Source organism: Carcharodon carcharias, chromosome 5 (genome assembly GCF_017639515.1).
Source record: "Carcharodon carcharias isolate sCarCar2 chromosome 5, sCarCar2.pri, whole genome shotgun sequence".
Classification (NCBI taxonomy): domain Eukaryota; kingdom Metazoa; phylum Chordata; class Chondrichthyes; order Lamniformes; family Lamnidae; genus Carcharodon; species Carcharodon carcharias.
The window spans coordinates 192,253,839-192,275,334 of record NC_054471.1 but is presented as its reverse complement, the minus strand read 5'-3'; the positions used below and the strand labels follow the sequence as shown (position 1 = coordinate 192,275,334).

At 41.0% G+C, this 21,496-nt stretch overlaps 1 protein-coding gene across 4 annotated transcripts in view; it reads left to right on the top strand.

Moving 5' to 3' along the window:
• Positions 1-21,496, top strand: part of LOC121277850 (microtubule-associated protein RP/EB family member 3-like) — a 93,247-nt gene that overhangs the window by 15,375 nt on the left and 56,376 nt on the right. For all 4 annotated transcript variants that reach the window (XM_041187557.1, XM_041187555.1, XM_041187554.1 and 1 more), the window contains one exon: positions 12,462-12,589. In XM_041187557.1, coding sequence (XP_041043491.1) covers positions 12,469-12,589 — 121 coding nt within the window. In that variant the 5' untranslated portion in view covers positions 12,462-12,468. The remainder of the gene's footprint in view (positions 1-12,461; positions 12,590-21,496) is intronic.

Below are 21,496 nucleotides of genomic sequence, written 5' to 3'. Positions count from 1 at the left end.
TTAATATGGAGAATGCACCAGTGATGGTGACTGAGAGTTAACTGCCAAGCATTATTTGAAATTTAAACCAGGCAACTTGACCCTGATTGGTCAAGGCATTGCCCTGAGGAATGAGTCCAAGAATGGCTGTCACTTATTTTGTTTATCTGAAACAAGTGCAATGTGTGTATGTGTTCTTTCTGTCTGCAGTATGTAGCTTCCAGAACACACAAATGTCAGTACTGTGAGCCCGACTGACGATACTAAATTGGTTGTCAGCATAATTCACAATATGAATTGACCAAATGATTGGACGAATTGTTAAAATCAGCTTTGACCAAGTTTTCCACATATACGGTGAAGGACTCCTTCACATTTGCAAAGGCCATAGAGGGCTTCCATTTTGACAGCAATGATGCGTCCATGTGCTCATTTGACATTGCTAGCCTACTCACCAATGTTCCACTTAAGGAAGTCCTAGATATTTGTGCCACAGCAATGTATTATGGCGATCTAGGCCTGCCACTATAGCGTGAATCAGTATTCATTGAATTTATGAACTCGGCAACTCGTGCAGTTGAATTCAGTTTTCATGATGCCATGGATGCCCAAATAGATAGTGTTGCCATGGGATCTCCTGTAGGCCCAGGCCTCGCAAACATCTTTGTTGGGTTCCAAGAAAAACATGTCTTTGATGGAATGACACCTAACATCCTACCCTTGCACATTTCTGATATGTGGATGATACATTTGTTATATTTAAATCCGTAGCTACATGTAATAATTTCCTTACCTGACTTAATGGGCTCCATCCTGCACTCAAATTCACCTTTGAAATGGAGCAGTCAAATGACACCCCCCCCCAGCACCCCCGCCACCCCTTTCCTTGACGTACTAGTTGAGCAATCTGCCAGAGGGTTCTCTACCACAGTCTACTGCAAGCCTACCTTCACTGGTCAAGATACGTGTTGGGATTCTTATAGTTCCGCAAGCTATACGATTGGTCTTATCGGCAACTTCGTAAATAGGGCCCTAGACATTTGCTCACCATGCAAGCCTGATGCTGAAATAGGGCACATCAAAGACATCCTGCAGAATAATGGCTACACTGTTGAGATGATTTTACGCTGTATATCATGCAAACTCATGAAGGCCATCACTTTTGACCCTGAAAAGTGCCCAGTTTATCTCAGATTTCCCTGGAAGGGCAAGGTATCTCAAACATTTGAGCAACAGGTGAAGCTAGCTGTTTCATGCAGTAGCAACACAACTGGTATTCGCCACGAACAGGATACTGCCGTCAAGCCAAAAAAAGTTCTGCCCATCACACATATGAGTGATGTGGTACATGAATTCCAGTGCCAGTGTGATGCTATGTATGTAGGCTATACATCCCAAAGACTGATGGATCGTATCAAATAGCATGTCATAGCTGCTGTTCGCAACGGACAAGGTACAGATCGTACCCAATCAATCCATGCTTGCAAAACTCAAAACACAGTGCCCAACATTACATATGATTCTACGATTGCACATTTGCTAAATAATCCTCAGTGAGCTAAGAATTATGCTGACAGCCAATTGAAGATTGTTAGTCGGGCTTGCAGTGTGGCACATTTACGTGCACTGGAATTGGACACACGATGGGAGATAAGCTTCAAGACCCTGTGGAAGGTCTGATGTGCAGAACTACATGACAATTGCCCGGGATGTCTAAACTTCCAATCGACAATTCACCTGATGCCCAGGACCCTGTGTGAATATCAGAGCTGGAGACTTGGGTCAGATCTGCGTGACTTACCTTGATAGTTACCCAGGAAATGATAGGCAGATTGAAATCTGGTCTAACATCAGATAACTCCACAACCGATCCTCCCAATCACACACCACCCCACCCCACCCCACCCCACCCCACCACCACCGAGAACTTTACCCCCTCCCTCTCAAACCAGATGCAGTTACCCCTGCCCCAGCTGCCCCCTCCAAGCAAACCACCACTCTAACTGGACATAAACACCCCTTCAACTACCCCAGACTACCTGACTAGCTCCCAAACACATAGCTACCCCCCCACCTTCTGACTGGACACAACTAGCCTCTTTTCTCCCCCAACCCCTCCCCCAAAATAATGGAGAATCATGGCACTAATGTAAACGAGGAACGGCAAAATATTTATATTAGTAAAGAAATAGCACTAGAGAAATTAACGGGGCTTAAAGTAGATATATCCCCAGACCTGATAATATAAAACCCAGAGTGCTCAAAGAGGTGGCTGTAGAGATAGTAGATTTATTGGTGGTCATTTTTCAAAATTCTATGGACTCTGGAATGGTTCCTGCAGATTGGAAAGGGACAAATATAGCCCAACTATTTAAGAAAGGAGGGAAAAAGAAAATTGGGAACTACAAGCCTGTTAGGCTGATATCAGTACACAGGAACATATGAACAAGGAGCAGGAGTAGGCCATTTGAGCCTGTTGTGCCATTCAGTAAGATCATGGCTGACCTGATAACCTCAAGTCTGTATCCTGCCTACCCCGATAACCTGTCACCCCCTTCCTTACCAAGAATCTATCCACCTATGCCTTAAAAATATTCAAAGACTCTGCTTCCACTGGCTTTTCAGTAAGAGTGTTCCAAAAACTCACAACCCTCAGAGTAAAAATTTCACCTCATCTCCATTTTAAATGGGTCACCCCTTATTTTTAAACAGTGACCCCTAATTCTAGATTTTCCCTCGAGGAAAAATCTTCTCCACATCCACCCTGTCAAGACCCCTCAGGATCTTATATGTTTCAATCTAAACTCCAACGAATACAAGCCTAGGCTGTCCAACCTTTCCTCATAAGACAACCCTCCCAGGCATTAGTGTGGTAAACCTCTGAATTGCATCCAACGCATTAACATCCTTCCTTAATACTGACCAATTCTGTACATAGTACTCCAGATGTGGTCGCACTAGTGCTCTGTATAACTGAAGCATAACCTCCCTACCTTTGTATTCAATTTCCCTCGCAATAGATGATATTCTACTAGCTTTCCTAATAACTTGCTGTTCCTAGCCTTTTGCAATTCATGCACTAAGGCACCCAGACTCCTCTGCATCTCAGCTCTGCAATCGCTCACCATTTAGATAATGTGCTTCTCTTTTATTCTTCCTGTCAAAATGGACAACTTCACATTTCCCCATATTATACTCCATTTGCCAGATCTTTGCCCACTCAACTTATCTATATCTTTTTGTAGCCTCCTTATGTCCTCTTCCCAACTTACTTTCCTACCTATCTTTGTGTCATCAACAAATTGGCAAACATCCCATCCATCCCTTCATCCAAGTCATTATATAAATTGTAAACAGTTGAGGTCCCAACACTGATCCCTTCTCTGAACTGCTTCCAACACATTTACACCCTTCCCTAAATGAGGTGACCAATACTGTACGCAGTACTCCAGATTTGGTCTCACCAGCACTCTGTACAACTGAAATATAACCTCCCAACTTTTGTATTCAATTCCCCTCGTAACGAATGATAACATTCTATCAGCCTTCCTAATTACTTGCTGTACCTGCATACTAGCCTTTTGCGAGTCATGCACTAAGACACCCAGATCCCTCTGCATCTGAGATACTGCAATCTCTCATCATTTAGATAATATGCCTCTCTTTTATTCTTCCTGTCAGAATGGACAAATTCACATTTTCCCATGTTAAATTCCATTTGCCAAATCTTTGCCCATTCACTTAACCTATCTATATCTTCTTGTAGCCTCCTTATGTCCTCTTCACTAATTACTTTCCTACCTATCTTTGTGTCATCAGTAAATATGGCAACCATCCCATCCATCCCTTCATCCAAGTCATTTATATAAATTGTGAACAGTTGAGGTCCCAGCACTGATCCCTGTGGCACACCACTCATTACATCCTGCCAACCAGAAAAAGACCCATTTATGTCTACTCTCTACTTCCTGTTAGCCAGCCAATCTTCTGTCCATGCCAATATGTTACCCCCTTTTACCATAAGCTTTTATTTTATGCAGTAACCTCTGATGTGGCACTTTAACATTTCTATTTAACTACTGATGGTGTGTCCAACCCTTGGACTTTTTCTTACTCATTGGAATGTATTTATTCTGAATTATCCCCTTAAGTGTTTGGCACTGCATCTCTATTGACCTATCCCTTAACCTAATTTGCCAGTTCACTTTAGTAGCAGTCGTAGGGAAAATGCGAGAACCTATAATAAAGGATGTGATAACAGCACACTTAAAAAATAATGGTGGTTTGGGCAGAGTCAACATGGATTTATGAAAGGGAAATCTTGTTTAACAAACTTGCTGGGAGTTTTTTTGAGGGTGTAACTAGCAGAATAGATAAGGGGGAACTGGTGGATGTGGTATATTTAGATTTTCAGAAAGCTTGTGATAAGATCCCACACAGGTTAGTAAACAAAATTAGAGCACGTGGGATTGGGAATGTACTGGCATGAATTGAGAACTGGTTAATGGACATTCCACTTCTGTGTTCCTTGCAAGTTTACTCTCGTATTCTATTTTTCACCTCTTAATCAATCTCTTGGCTCTCTTTGCTGAATTCTAAACTCTGCCCAGTCCTCAGGCTTGCTACTTTTTCTAGCAACTTTATATGATACCTCTTTGGATCTAATAATATCCTTAATTTCTTTTGTTATTCATGGTTGGCCTACTTTTCCGGTTGTGTTTTTGTGCCAGAAAGGAATGTATAACTGTCCTAAGAGGAAAGATTAAATAGACTGGGCCTTTATTCTTTGGAGTTTAGAAGTATGAGAGGCGATCTTATTCAAAGATACAAAGTTCTTACAGAGCTTGAGGTAGATGCAGGAAGTATGTTCCCTCTGGCTCTGGGGGGGTCAGTCTTGATAGAGGCTGGCCATCAAAGACCGAGATGAGGAGGAATTTCTTCTCTCAGAGTGGTGAATCTTTGGAATTCTCTGTTCCAGGGGGCTGTGGAGGCTCAGTCATTGAGTGTTCTAAAGGCTGAGATTGATAGATCCCTTTGCATTAAGAACATTAAGGATATGGAGATAGTGCAGGAAAATGGTGTTGAAGTAGAAGATCAGCCATGACCTCATTGAATGGCAGAGTGGGGCTGAATGGCCTACTTTTTTTTACTCATGTAGGATGTGGGCTTCGCTGGCTGGGCCAGCATTTATTGCCCATCCTTAGTTGCCCTTGAGAAGCTGGTGGTGAGCTGCCTTCTTGAACCGTTGCAGTCTATGTGGTGTAGGTGCACCCACAGTGCTGTTAGGAAGGAAGTTCCAGGATCCTTTGACCCAGCAACAGTGAAGGAACAGTGATATATTTCCAAGTCAGGATGGTGAGTGACTTGGAGGGGAACTTCCAAGTTCCTCTTTCTTATGTTCTTAATACATGCAGCATTTGCAGACCAGATTTTGGCAATATTTGATCTGAAAATTTTGAAAGATCACAAGTTATTACTTCTCCATGAGTTTCATTGATGCCTACTTGCATTTGATTGCAGAGGAAATTTGTCCCTAAACCTTTCTGTTTGTCTAACACTACCTTTAAGAAGTTCATTGAAACCTACCTCTTTGACCAAGGGCATTGGCTTGATGTGATTTCCCCAAGGACGGTGAATTGAATACTTTTGATTGGCTCCTGAAAAATAAATGAATAATGTTTTCCTTAATTACCATAATTGCATGCATTAATGGAAAAATATCATACTTTGCCTTGCTCCAATAGTAAACAATTGGATGGCGGCTTTAACAAAATAATTTTTACGTCCAACAGGGGTAAAATTCTATGACCACTCTGTACATCCTCGATGGGTAGAGGTAAACTTGCATGTAGGGCCTTACGTGAGTACTATGTCTTTGCCCATCATAAACATTTCCAGAATTTACCTTGGAACTTGTATCTGAGGTGAGTGTTTCCTAAATACTTTTGGATAAGGAAGCACCCGAAAAAAAATCTCGTCTCCCATTTAACTACAAGGTAATGAGACAGCAAAATATCAGATAATTCTTCAAGAACCAGATTTATGAATACTATTTGAAAAAAAAACCTCAAAATTCCCAAAATCCATGGCTTAGATTATCTTCAGGCCAATTCAAAAATTCTTACTTTTCTGGTGTTTTTCCCCCTCAATTGCAAAAGTAGGCTGGGCTCAAATACTGAGACAATACCCAGGATGACAAATTTATGCACACTGGACATGTTCTGGTATGCAATGATCTAAATTTTGTGGTTGGTGGTGATGGAATAGCACTTCCCATTCGTTACGCTTACAACTGGCCACAGACCTTTTGTTGGCTTTTGAGCAGCAACTTGTGATCATTGGAGATCTTTTTCTGCCATGATATCCCATACAGGGAATCTGTGGCATTTGTGAGCAGGGCAGGCAACAGTATGTGTTCTTAACCAATCAGATTGAAAATCCTCATTGAGACATGTAGGCCAGTATTTTTTTCTGGAGGCGGTGACGGTGCCCATCGGCCAAAAAGTTGAGGGCGAGACAGCCTCCACTGGGTCTGGAAGCCAAAAACAGATTGTCAGTTAGCTAGTTGTCTAAGGTCCTGGCTTACGCTTCCATGCAGGTGAATGCCCTGCCTCAAGGGCTTCTAGCCAGTCAAATGACTGGCATCCTTCCAGTCCCAGAAGCATCTCTGGGAGCGGTGCCACTGCTGGGACTGCAGCAGTCCCCCATGAGGAGCCATGGATGAGGCCAGATACTGTAATTTGGCGTGGCTTCACTGAGGCCAGTCAGGCTGACCCTGGGGTGGGAAAGGGAGTGTGGTGGGGAGACAAGTGAGGGCTGCTGTTACTGTTGGGGAGGGCCTCCATTGGGCACAGGGTACCCAAACAGGAGTGTCCCCACCCCCTGACCCTGAGCCTACAGCCATTTGCCATATGGCGGGGGAACCCTCCATTTCTGATAACTCTTTCGAGTACAAACCCATTTCCATCTGTTTCAGATGAAGTTACATTGTTTTCATAGTTTGCTATTGTGAGATTTGAACTCTTGATCTTGGGGTTACAAACCCAGTACCATAACCACTTGGCTATTTAGGCCAAGCTAAAATGGAGCAGTTCCTGTAACTCTTTCGAGTACAAACCCGTTTCCATCTGTTTCAGATGAAGTTACATTGTTTCATAGTTTGCCATTGTGAGATTTGAACTCTTGATCTTGGGGTTATAAGCCCAGTACCATAACCACTTGGCTATTTAGGCCAATCCATTTCTGGTAACATAGCAGCAGCAGGAAGAAGCTGTTAAGTGGTAAGGGCCTTAATTGGCCCAACAGCAGATGGGCTGCTCCTGGTAAGATTCCAGTGGAGACAGTTGAATGACTGAAACGGTGCCCACCGCCATGCTATGTGATTTTATCCCACCTGCCAGCCTGTCCCTGGGGATATGGTGGTGTAACATTCTGATCGTAGATTCTAAACCAGAAAGTATAAATCAAAATATTTAATTAATTGTAAAATCATATATATAAAGCAGAATAAAGTGAGGGAAAGGTGGGATTAAGAGAGGTAAGACCACAAAAATAATTATAAGTATATTTTTTACCTTATTAATCTTCAACAATAATTGAATGCTGAAGTGAAAGCCTACACTTTGCAGTACCAGAGTTCTTTGGCAGCATGTCTGGCATGTTTAGTGGGCGACCGATAGATAAGTATGGCAACTTCACAACCTTCATTTCACATGTATATAACAATATTGTTTCTATGTATAAGTGAGTTACCAAAGTAGTGGAGGAACAGGACATATCAGGCAGCAGCTTCCTGATTTCTGCTTTTAATTATGCATGTACAGACAGAGTCTAATTTGCTCCATAACATTGAGCACAGATATCCTCAGTTATTACCACAAAATCTGGGTCAATATCTTTGGGGAATTTGGCTTTCTTTAGAACTATGGAACTTGACTCATGGGGGCGGTGGTAAGCCACCTGATCTGAAGTAGTGCTGGATAGAGGGATTGGGATTGCTTAACAGTCTGCAGGAACAGCTGTAACCTTAAAATCATAGAAGAGTTTTTCACTTTTATGTTGATGCTGCGGCTTGGTTGGTAACATGCTTGCCTCTTAATCAGAAGGTTCACTTCAGGTGTTGAGCACAGCTGACACTTCAGTTCAGTACTCAGATGCTAGTGCCATCTTTTGGATAAGATACTGAACTGAGTCACCACCTGCTGGCTCAGTTGGTGTAAAAGAATCCATGGCACTATTTCGAAGAAGAACAGGGGAGGTATCCCCAGTGCCCTGGTCAATATTTATCCTTTAATTGACATCTGAAAAAACAGATTATCTGGCTATTATCTCATTGCTGTTTCTGGGAATTTGCTGAGAGCATATTTGCTGCAGTATTTACTACCTTACAACATTGATTACACTTCAAAAGTACATGATTGACTGTTAAGTGCTTTGAGATGTGTGGTCGATTGCAAAAAGCCCTATTTAAATGTAAGTCTTTTCTTGTTTTATGCCTGCACCCTCTCTCTGAAATCCTTCATCCTGATCACATAAATTTAGCTACTGTTATGAATGCATCTGGATATATATTTCGTTTTGGAACTTCAAACAATTGGCCAAAACACTTCATCTTCTTGTTCTCAATCATATTAGAGCAACCTATCGCTCTGTTTTGAATAAATGAGGATAGGATTTAGGAGCAGGAGTAGGTCATTAGGCCCTTAGAGCCTGCCCCGCCATTCATTAAGATCACGGCTGATCCGACTGTGGTCTCAACTCTACTTTCCTGTCTGCCCCCATAACCCTTGACTCCCTTGTCAATCAAAAATCTTAACTAACTCAGCCTTGAATAAATTCAATGACCCTGTCTCCACTGTTTTCTAGGGAAGAGAATTTCACATACAATCCTCAGAGAAAAGATTTCTCCTCATCTCCTTAAATGGGAGACCCCTTATTTTTAAATTGTGTCTAGTTCAAGTCTCCCCATAAGAGGAAATATCAACCTGGTATCCACTCTATCAAATCCCCTCACGTGTTTACATGTTTCAATAAGATCACCTCTCATTCTTCAAAACTCCAATGGATATTGGCCCAACCTGTTAAACCTTTCTTCAAAAGATAAACCTTAATTTCAGGAATAAGTTTTGTGAACCTTCTTTGTACTGCTTCTAAAGTAATTATATCCTTTTTCAAATAAGGAGACCAAAACTGTACACAGTATTCTAGTTGTGGTCTCACCAAGGCCCTGTACAGCTGCAGTAAAACTTCCATACCTTTATTTCCTATTCCCTTTGCAATAAATGCCAACATTCCATTTGCCTTCTAACCACTCCTGTATCTGCTTACTAACTTTTTGCGATTCATGTACCAGGACACCCAGATCCTTCTATACCACCAAGTTCTGCGATATCTCACCATTTAAGTAGTATACTGCTTTTCTATTCTTCCTGCCCAAGTTCACATTTTCCCACATTATTATTCGAACTGTCATATTTTTCCCAACTCACTTAACGTATCCATACCCTTTTGCAGACTCTTTATCTCTTGTTGACAACCTCTCCTACCTGTCTTGGTGTCATCGACAAATTTAACTACCATACATTCGATCCCTTCATCCAAGTCATTGATATAGATTGTAAATAGTTGAGGCCCAAAACTAACCCCTGTGACACCACTAGTTCCAGCTTGCCAACCTGAAATTGACCCATTTATCCTTAGTCTCTGCTTCTTGTTAGCTAACCAATTCATTATCCATGCTAATATGTTAGCTGTACACCATGAGCTCTTATTTTGTGTGGTAACCTTTGGAATGGAATCTTATCAAATTCTTTTTTGAAATCCCAAGTATACCATATCCACAGGTTCCCCCTTTTCCACCTTGCTTGTTGCGTTCTCAAAGAACTCTAATAGATTAGTTAAACATGATTTCCCTTTCACAAAACCATGTTGAATCTATTTGATCCCATTTTGATTTTCTAAGTATCCTGCTATAACCCAGTTAATAATGGATTCTAGAAATTTCCCTATGACAGATCTTAGGCTAACTGGCTTATGGTTTCCTGCTTCCTGTCTCCCACTTTCCGTGAATAAATGTTTGCTATTTTCCAATCCACTGGGACACTCCAGAACCTAAGGAATTTAGGATGATTATAACCAATATCTCTACTATCTCTGCAGCCACTTTTTAAGACTCTAGGATGCAGGCCATTGGGTCCTAGGGACTTGTCAGCCTTTAAGTCTAATAATGTTACCAGTACCTTTTCCCTGATGATGGTGATTGTGTTATGTTCCTCCCTCCCTTTTACCTCTTGATTTTCAAGTACCTTTGGGAAGTTTTCTATGTCTTCTATAGTGAAGACAGACATCTGTTCAACACTTCTGCCATTTCCTTGTTTTCCATTATTATTTTCCCAGACTCACTCTCTGGAGGACCATCACTCACTTTAGTTACTTTTTTCCTATTTAAGTATTTGTGGAAACTCTTACTATGCTTTTATATTTCTAGCTAGCTTTCTCTCATACTGTACTTTCTTCCTCTTTTTAGTCATTCTTTACAGGTTCTTAAAATCTGTCCAGTCTTCTGAACTATCACTAATCTTTGCCAGTGTATTGTGTTTCTTTGAACTTGTTGCTATCCTTCGCTTCCTTACTTAGCTACAGATGATACATCCTCTCAAAGAATCTTTCTTTCTCACTGGGATAAATCTTTGTTGAGAGTTATTAAATATCTCAAGCGTCTACCACTGCATCTCTACTGTCCTACCTTTTGACCTACTATCCCATTTCGCTTTAGCCAGCTCTGCCTTCACATCCTTATAATTACCTCTATTTAGACTTAAAACATTAGGCTTGGACCTACACTTCTCACCTTCAAATTGAACTTGAAATTCTATATTGTTATGATTGCTGTTGCCTAGAAGCCCCTTTACTATGATGCTATTGATTAATCCTGTCTCATTGCACATTACCAGGTCTAGAATAGCCTGCTTCCTGGTTGGCTCCAGTACATATTGCTCTAAGAAATTGTCCCAAATAATGCTCTATGAACTCATTTTCCAGGCTACCTTTGCCAACCTGATTTGCACAACCTAGATGTAGATTAAAGTCACCCATGATTATTGTGGTACCTTTCTTACATGCCCTATTTATTTCCTCCCATATACCCTGACCTACAGTGTAACCACTATTAGGAGGCCAATTAACTACTCCCACAAGTGACTCCTTACCACCTTTTCCGAACTTTCAGTCTTTTGGAAATGTCAAATACTCTTCAGCATTCAACCGTGGACACTTTGCAGCCATGTCTCTATAATGGCTATTAGGTCATGTATTTTTATTTCTATCTGTGCTAATACCTCATCTTTTTCGTTATAAATGCTGTACACATTCGGATACAACACCTTTAACTCTGTCTTTTTACCGTTTTTACAATCTCTAACATTACCTTTTGGTGCACTCATAAGTTTGTATGCTCTGTCCCTTTCTGCCATACTCTGGTTATCATTACCCAAATCGCTACTCTGCTCTATAACCTTATCATTTCTCTTTAATTTACCACATCTCCCCTTACATGATTCCTTCCCCCCACTATTTACTTTAAAGCCCTCTCTACCAATTGTACAGCTTACCAGAATACTGTCTCAGCGTGTTCAGGTGAAGACCATCCGTCCCAATTGGACAGCTCCTGCTTTCCCCAGTAGTGCTGCCAGTGCCCCATGCATTGAAACCCATTTCTCCAACACCAGTCTTTGAGCCTTGCAGTCATCTCTCTAATATTATTTACCCTATGCCAATTTGCTCATGGCTCAGGTAATAACCCAAAGATTATTACCTGTGAGCTTCTGCTTTTTAATTTAGCTCCTAGGTGCTCATAATTCCTAAGCAGAATCCCTTTCCTAGTCTTACCAATGTCCTTGGTACCCACGTGGACGATGACAACTGGATCCTCCCCCTCCCACTCCAAGTTTCTCTCCAGCCCTGAGATGTCCCAAAACCGGGCACCAGGCAGGCAACATAGCTTTCTCTTGCTCTGGGCTGCAGACAACCAAGTCTATCTCCCTGACTATAATGTCCCCATTACCAGAACTTTCCTATTTAGCACCCCCACTTCAATGTCTTCCTTTACCACTGTGCCATGGTCATTTTGCTCCTCCACCTTGCAGCCCCCACTCTCATCCATACAAGCTGCTAGAACCTCAAACCTGTTGGATAATTGCAAGGGCTGAGGCACCTCCACTTCTACCTGCGTAATCCCCTTACTTGCCTCACTTGCAGTCACACCCTCATGACGTTTGTTACTGATCAAATCAAATGACCCTATCCTAAAGAGTGTGACTGCCTTCCGGAACAAAGTGTCCGTAGCTCGGCACCCAGCTTATTGACTTAAGGCAAAGCTCCATGAACCAAGCACACTTATTGCAGATTTGGTTGCCTTGGATCACACTGGTGTCCAGTTGATTTTGTTTCTACCTTCTTAACTTATTAATCTGTTTCTCTTACAGCTGTGGCATGGCAGTAAATGTATATTCCACCTCTGTGACAAGTGAAAATCTAAGCCGACATGACATGCTGTCATGGGTTAATGACTCCCTCCAGCTCAACTACACCAAGATTGAGCAACTATGTTCAGGTAATGAGATGCTGACATAATTTTTTTGGATAAGTAGCATGTGTAACACTGATTTTCAGTTGTAATGCTTTGTTTGGTCATTTGTAAGGTTTAAAAGTAAAATTAATCCTCTTGGCATTATATTTATCTCATTGCAGATGTTTGAGAAGGAACTAAATCACAATGCATTTTTCATAGTTAGCTGTTTTCTTTTCAATATTGCTGTCTGATTTAATTGTAAGTGAGGAAGAGCTAGGAAATAAATTTAATGGGAATAAGTGTCATAGTATTTTTTTCCTGTCAAAGCTGAGTTCAGGTCATGTCTTGTTACTTCTAAGTGTTAAACACAAAGATGCTAAACTTAATTGAGTTTGCCAGCCAGAATTCATTTTCTGAGAAGCATAAATCACTGCAATGGATTTGCTATGAATTGTTAATAGTACACAATTGGGGTAGAGATAATACTTCTGAGAATATTATTGAAGAGAAATGAAGAACCCTTTTCAGGGCCTCTATATCTCCCGCCACCACATGAGGGGAGACAAGAATTGTACACGGTTTTCTAAATGAGGGCCTGACTAAGATCTTGAACAAGGACACTGGTACTCTGTGTTTTATATTGAATTATCCGAGTTATGCATCCAAATATACTTTATTTTTACTATAGACTCTCGGTCATGGACCTTGAGAGACTTATGCATTATAACACCTGGATCTTATTTTTCCCCCTCAATACACTACAACCTATACAGACCAGACACACCAGTTGTCTGGAAATTTTTTGAGCCGACCCAAGCAGCACATGGACTTGCCACTCGACTGTTCGGGTACTGCAACAAATCGAGAAGCGGTGGGTTCACTTGAATTTCAGTCTAAGGTTAGAAAATGGTGGGCGATGAGGAGACATAGGGACTGTGTAGTGCAGGAAAACGCACCATGATTACAAAGCTCATTTCCTTTCTTGCTACGCTGTCTGTCTCTCTGTTGGTCTGCTTCTCCATCCCTATCCCTATCACTTAGGGTCTCAATTTTTTTCTCAGTCTCTCACTCTCTCTCTCTAGTCTCTCCCTTCCTCTCCCTCTAAGTGTCTCTATCATTTTTAATGATCTATGAAACTGCATACCTAGACCTTGCTCCTCCACTGTAATTAAATGGTTCTATCGGAACCCAATTGCCTTGGGGACTGGATTTAAATCCATGTTTAGACTGCTGGGGTTAAACACCTTTCCTAGCTGTAAGGAATCTATTTAATATGCATTTGGTCAATCTGAATGCACTTCACATTGAAAGTAGGACGCAGAAACAGACCATTCAGTTCAATCAGTTTGTGCTTAAAAAAATCATATTGGAGGATACAGACATCAATCCTTCACTCCCTCGCTGACTAAACAAGTGCTCTACCATTTGAGCTAATCTGGATAAAGCTCAACTCTTTCGGCATGAACCACACCACAAAACTCCCCTAATTTCAAATTTCTCTTAATACAAGAGCTACTCTTTTTTGAGCTTGTGGCTGGAGCAGAGTACAGTGGAGTTCTGCTTACCATCTCATTGGATTATATATGACTTTAAGTTCTTGGTGCCCACTCAATGTGCACAAAATGGATGATGTTCCATCTTACAACTTGATCATCAAAGAAGAGCTTCTAAAAATAAAAATTGTTGATTAATAAGGTAGCTACAATATGTAAGAATGTACTTGAACATCACCTTGTGGCCCTCATCCAGCTAACCAGTAGCATAAGGTAAAGTATTTCATTGTCCTTGGATTGGAATATTAAGAATGTCACTCCATTGTTTAAGAAGGTAAGGAAGAAGAAACCAGAAAACTACAGAATTATCAGTTTAGCATCAGTTGTGGGGAAGTTGCTAGAATTTATTATCAAAGGCAAAGTGACTGAGTACTCAGGATAAGGATGAGCTGATCAAAGAATGTAAGTACAAATTTATGATGGGTAGATCACATCTGAGTAATCTCATTGAATTTTTGTGGTGATCGCTAACATGGTGGACATAGAAATGTTTATAGATGATGTCTGTATGGAATTCCAGAAGATATTTTGTAAGATTCTGCATAGGTGATTATCAGCAAAAGTTGAAATGCATAAAATTGGAGGTAATCTGATGACATAGCGGTAATTGGTTGTGAGGCAAAAGACAATAGGGATAGAAAGAATGTCATGTGATTGGTGGTTTGTCAAATGGTGTTGCCCAGTGAATGAATGAATGAACGTAGTTACAAATGCTCGACTTTATAAGATGGTAATGTTTTAAATTGTCTCCTTTAATTCATAGTAAAATGGAGTAGTTTGGAGAGGGGAATGGGGCCTCATATGGGATCTGCCCAGAGGCAAGCCCTTGTGGACTTATACTGAACCTGCCTGGAGACATACGCATGGGACCTGCTTGTTATGGAAGCTAAAACTCAAATTGAAACTTATTAAAAGTAAGGTGCAAAGTTTTAATACCTTGATACAAAGGAGGAGGCAACTCGCCACGCTGTTGTCCAGGGTCTCAGACTCTCAGAGGTAGTCAGACCGAAAGGCTTGGGCAAGAAGACAGAAAGCTGGTGGTGCTATGACAGGCAGAAGAAAAAGACTGCTTTTGGGCTAATCACCAAGCGGATTGCTGGTGAGAACGGAACCTTGTCCGAGGAAGCAAAGATTGTGGAGAGTTAAAAATGAAGGAATCATCAGAGGGTACCTTGCTACTGGAAGTCCATTCAATTACGCTCTGAAGATTGAGTGAAGGGGACTTTGTTTAAAAGGACACAGGAAGATTCATCTTGGTGGGGCTAGGAGAAGAGATCCTGCTAAAGCCAGGAGCAGCTTGGGATTTTTAAGCACAAGTCCATTTCTGCTGAGAGTGTGGTGAAATGTATAAATGTGGCATGGGTCTTTGGTTATGCTAAGAAGTTAATAAGGAATACCTTTTCTTTAGTTTAATGTTTAGTTGCCCACTAATTAATGTTTAATCTATATTAATTTTAACGTGCTACAATAAAGTCTTAAAATGTGAAATCTTGTGCAATCCTTTGAGTTGGTCACTGGATGATGGTCCATGTGCTTTTGGGGGAAAAATACTATATTATATCTTGGGGTGATGGTCCCTTTAAGAATTGATTTCTCAAGGATCTGATTTATGGTTTTAAAAAAAGCAGCTGGCTTCCAGTAAATTCATAGTAAAATGGAGTAGTTTGTAAATTATCATGTGACCAATTGCCTGGAAGATAAACAACAGGAACAGAAAAGGCCTGCAAAATGGGAAATGGTGGCATAGTGGTAATATCGCTGGACTAGTAATCCAGAGACCCAAGCTAATGCTGTGGGGACGTGGGTTCAGACCCCACCACAGCATCCAGTGGAATTTGAATTCAGTTAACAAATCAGGAACATAAAGCTAGTCTCAGTAATGGTGATCATGAAACTATCATCAGTTGTCATAAAAGCCCATCTGGTTCACTGATGACCTTTTGGGGCACCCTTATCTGGTCTGGCCTACATGTGACTCCAGACCCACAGAAATGTGGTTGACTCTTAGCTTCCCTCTGAAATGCCTAGCAAGCCACTCAGTTCAAGGGCAGTTAGGGATGGGCAACATACTGCCTTTGCAGCAGTATGCACATCCCATGAAAGAATATTTAAAAAAATAGGAGCGTGTATGTTCCTGGAGCTGGTTCTGTCTTTGAGAAGAGGTTTTGGAAGAAGCGGACTGCTGACGAGAAAACATCTTTGTAAAGAGCTTAACTCAAGAATTCCAAACAGTGAATTGGACTTCTGGTATAGCAAAGCTAAAGAGAGAGAGTGTTTTAGATGCAAGACTCCAGAGTTAAAGAATATTAGAATCAGGAGAGTTCTGACCTGAGAGACACTTAAGTGGAAGGGAGAGCCCACAACCGTAGGACAGTTGAAAGAGATTTGAAGAGGAGACCTTGCCGGAAATAAGTGGAAGGCCCATGAAATCTCAAGCCTAAATGAATCTTTGAAACAATACTCAGGCCAAGTGGTTAATCTTCCAATTTTTGATAATCTGACTTGTGTTTTTGGGGTGCAAGTCAAATGGGTGCACAAGGAAAGCATAAATATATGTATTCATTGTACTTTTAATATCTTTTATGTAACAGACTAAGATTATTAGGATTCATGCTCTTTGATTTTAGTGTGGTAAATTTCTTGTTTTAAGCCATGTACCTTGTGTCATCATTCTTTCAGTAAATACTTGGGTTTTTGGATTCTGAAAAAAAGCACATTACTGGTCTCTACTGAGAACATGACACTGGGAATTTCATTTCCCTTTTAAAAGCTATCGGTCTCTACGGGGATCATAAGTTGCACATTCAAGCTTGTGGATGACAGCAACTTAGGACCAACGCACCCCTCTAATTTTTTTTTTGGAGTGTGCAGATGATTTATTTAAATGCACAGCCTCTTTAAATATTTTTGTGCATCCTGTGTGTGCACAGTCTGCCCAGGAACTTTTGGGTTGCTGCGCACCTGCACATCTTACAGGGAACATTGCTTAGGAGTCATGGCCCTTTTTAGAGAGACATTGATTGTGCAAAACTCTGAACACTGACCTAAGTGTCAGGTCATACAATTTGAATCCAATAATAAACCAGGATATTTCCTTTATGGTGTGAAACTAATGGATTTAGGTATACATGCACAGAAATCACTAAAAGCTAGTAGAGATTGTATAAAAAATGGTCGAAAGGAACGTTGGCTTTTATCTTAAATGGGCTGAAATACAAAGGGGAAGAAATTATGGTTTAAGTTTGGACAGCCTTAGTCGGACCACATCTGGAGTACCGCATTCAGTTCTGTGCACTGTATCTCAGGAAAGATATTTTGACCTTGGAGGGGATGAAACAGAGATTATGCAGAATAACACTGGGCTTTAAAGGATTAAATTCTGAGGACAGGTTGCACAAACTCACTTGTATTTCATTCAGTTTAGAAATTTGAGGGGTATTCTAACTGACATGTTCAAACTGATAAAGGGATTTGCGAAGGGAGTTAAATTAAAAATATTTCTTTCGGTGAGGAAACCCAGAACAACGCACTGCAATCTTAAATTAGAGCTAGTGGAATTCATGAGGGAGATCAGGAATCACTTTCACAAAAGTTTGTGAAAATCTGGAACTCTATCTCCCCAAAAGGCGCTGGATGCATGTTCAGTTGAAATTTCAAGATTGAGATCAGTAGTTGTGCTAGGTAAGAATATCAAACAATATGGAACAAAGACAGGTAAATTGAACTAAGTACAGATCAGCCATGGACTGACTGAATGGTGGAGTAGGCTCAAAGGGATGAATGTTTCTATGCATCATTACAGTTTAGTATTGATGTTAACACCTTGAAATTTTACAAATCATCAGAGTCAATTTAGGCATTTTGAAATGTCTTAAAATAATTCAATTCTAAAGTACAGTGAAAAGGTAAAAAGAAAACCAGAAGCTGTTCTAGGTCACAGCAAGTACATTCTCAGAGGTAATATTACAAATTACTCAGGCATGCATTACTGGATTCTTGAGTGGATGAAGAATCAGAGTTTTGAGAAGACTCCGAGGTGAAGGAAAGACTAAGTACAGTATATGAGTTTTAGCAACTTGGGGCAAAATGGTTTGCAGAACACCTTCGGTCTGTCCCCAAGCATTACCCAGACCTTGCTGTCGCTTGCCATTTCAACACTCCACCCAGCTCTCATGCCCACAAGTCTGTTCTTGGCTTGCTGCATTGTTCCAGTGAAGCTCAACGCAATCTGGAGGAACAGCACCTCATCTTCCGACTAGACACTTCACAGCCTTCCGGACTGAATATTGAGTTCAACAATTTTAGATCATGAACTCTCTCCTCCATCCCCACCTGCTTTCCGATTTTCCCCACCCCTTTTTTTCCTCCAATAATTTATATAGATTTTTCTTTTCCCACCTATTTCCATTATTTTTAAAACTATTTCCATCCATTGCTTTATCTCTACCTTTTAGCCTTTTTTGATTCCTTCACCCCACCCCCACTAGGGCTCTATGTATCTTGCTTGTCCTGCTTTCTACCCTTAATTAGCACATTCCTCAGATAATATTACCACCTTCACCACCTCTTTGTCCTTTTGTCTGTGACATCTTTTGGTTATCTCCACCTATCACTGGCCCTCCATCCAGCTCTCCACACCCCCCCCCCCCCCCCCCCAAATCCCTTAAACCAGCTTATATTTCACCTCTTTTCTATTTTGACTTAGTTCTGTTGAAGGGTCATTCGGACTCGAAATGTTAACTGTGCTCCTCTCCACAGATGCTGCCAGACCTGCTGAGTTTTTCAGGTATTTTTATTTGAGTAAACATGGATGCTGGCTTAGCATGTGAAGTGTGAAAGGAATCTGCATTTTGAAACAAATGAAGGGATATTTGGTTTTCAAAGGGATTCTAGTCTGTTAACAACTAGCCAGATAAGCAAGGCTAAGGAATGTGTTTATTTTTCCCAAAGGTTACTGGCAATATTGGCACCATGAAAGTTTTTATGTTATTGAAGAAGATAGTTTCAAAGACATATGGAACAATAGAATTTAAATATTGAAAAGAGAAAAACATATATAAAGGAGAATGAAAGGTTATGTGTCGGAAGGCCATGCAAGATCTAGCAGGAGTGTGGAAGATAGCCTTAATGAAACCTCCAGCAGAAGCTGGAGAAAAGCCATTTGGAATTCCACTGTCCAGGGTATTGTGTTGACTTGCTGAGGCTGTTTTAATTCTAAAATCTATTTTGGACCACTGCCTTAAAGGGAGTGCAACTGGAGGTCAGGTTTAATAGGAATTTTAGGAGTTATTGTACTAGTAATTGTAGTCTTATGTATGTGTGCGATCTTCTCTTTTGATATTAGATATTTTAATTTTTCAAATCTCTGAAGGCCTTGGTGGATTTATTACTTCTGAATTCAGTGGGTGCACCTCGTAATAAATACAAATTGCAAAACCTTGTGATAGCATGACCAAGTTTCCTTTGTGGATTTGGTCTGTCTGGCGCACATCATCTGCCACATCATAATAGGATCCCATGGCAACACCATCTACTTGGGCATAGATGGCATTGTTAATTTTGAACTCAACTGTACGAGCTGCCGAGTTCATAAGTTTGGTGAATACTGATTCACGCAATGGTGGTGGGTCTAGATTGCCATGATATAATGCGCAGCACAAATATCTATGGCTTTCTTAAGTGGAACATTGGTCAATGGGCTAGCAATGTCAAGTGAGTACATGAACGCAGCATTACTATCGATGTGCAAGTCCCGTATGGCCTTCACAAATGTGAAGGAATCCTTCACTGTGTATGTGGAAAACTTGTTCAAACTGGTTGTAGCAAATTGTCAAACCATTTGGTGAATTCATGTTGTACAGAACCGGTCATAGATAAGTTACGGCGTAAAGGAACATTGCTTTTGTGTCTTGGGCAGCCTATACATTCGTGGATACAGTGAGCCATGAGGACGAATCCTGTCATATATATTACACAGCAGTTCACCGTTCTTACACAAGTCCAGCAAGCAATTTTTTAGCTCGCCTTTGAGCAAGGCTGTCTAGTCATGTTGAACGGCAGGTTCAATGGATATGAATTTTGACTTGTCATTAAGAATGGCATACATTTTGTTGATATATCCATGCTTGTTAAGGATGACTGTTCCCATCCACTTGCCAGGTTTACTGATGTGTGTACCTGGGTTGGTCTTAAGGCACACCAAAATTGTAACTTACTTAACCTTGCCCTGCTTGGTAGAACTGGGGGGGCACAACTTAGACTTGAAGTTTGTTAAATTCAAAACTAACCTCCAGAAGCAATATTGAAGTGAGCAAGAATTATTCTGTTCAACAACCTCCCTGGGGGACTGTGGAAGCAGTTCCTATTGATATATTCAAATGCAAATTAATTGTAGAGTATTTCCCTCCTGTATCGGTGGTGGAGAGACTTTGTGGAGTCAGCGGTTGAACCTCAAGCTGTAGAATACTCAACTATGACCTTGTTATTATGACATTTGTCTTGTTGGTCCATTTGAATTTCTGTTGAGTGATGACCCTAGGTTAAGATACCCCATTGAATGTCAAGAAGGGGAGGTTAAGTTCCATCTTGTTCCAGATGGTCATGGCCTGCCATTTGTGTGGCAAGAATTTTACTTGCCACTTAATCAGCCCCAATGTGGGATATTGTTCAGATCTTGTAGCATGTGGGCATGGACCACTGCATTATCTGAGGAATTGGAAATGGAGCTGTCTTCTCATATCATCAGCAAAAAGCCCCACTTCTGACGTTATGGTGGAAGGAGATTCATTGATGAAACAGCTGAAGATTATTGGGATTAGGGCACTGCACTCCTCAGTCCTGGAGATGATTGCCTTCAACAGCCACCAATGTTTTCATTTGTACCTGGAAATCCATCACAAAGATCCCCCCCCCCCCCCCCCCCCCCCCACCAACTCAGAACCCCATCAGTTGACATTAATTTCACTAATGTTCAGCCAGATAGTCGAATACTACAGGGATGTCAAACTCTAGCCTCTGATACAACTTTTTATTTATGTTTGGACCAAAACTGCAGTAACGTATAGCCATATGGCCCTAGTGGTACAAAAGCTGAGGACCTGTGAATAGGTTATCAATTAGCAAATCAATAGCTCTATGGACAGCACCTTCAATCTCATTACTGATAATAAGGTGATAATTGACTGAGTTGGATTTCTGCTGATTGTTTGTGGGCGGACATATCTGAATAATTTTCTACATTGTTAGGCCAGCCCCTCCAGACTATAATACTGTGCTTCGAGGGGGTCTGTGGTGCTAGTTAAAGAGAATATACCCAGGGATGTTGACGCTGGCTGATTGTTATGATTGTGCTTGACGAGTCTATGGGCCAGCTGTCCCAATTTGGCCACCAGTTTCC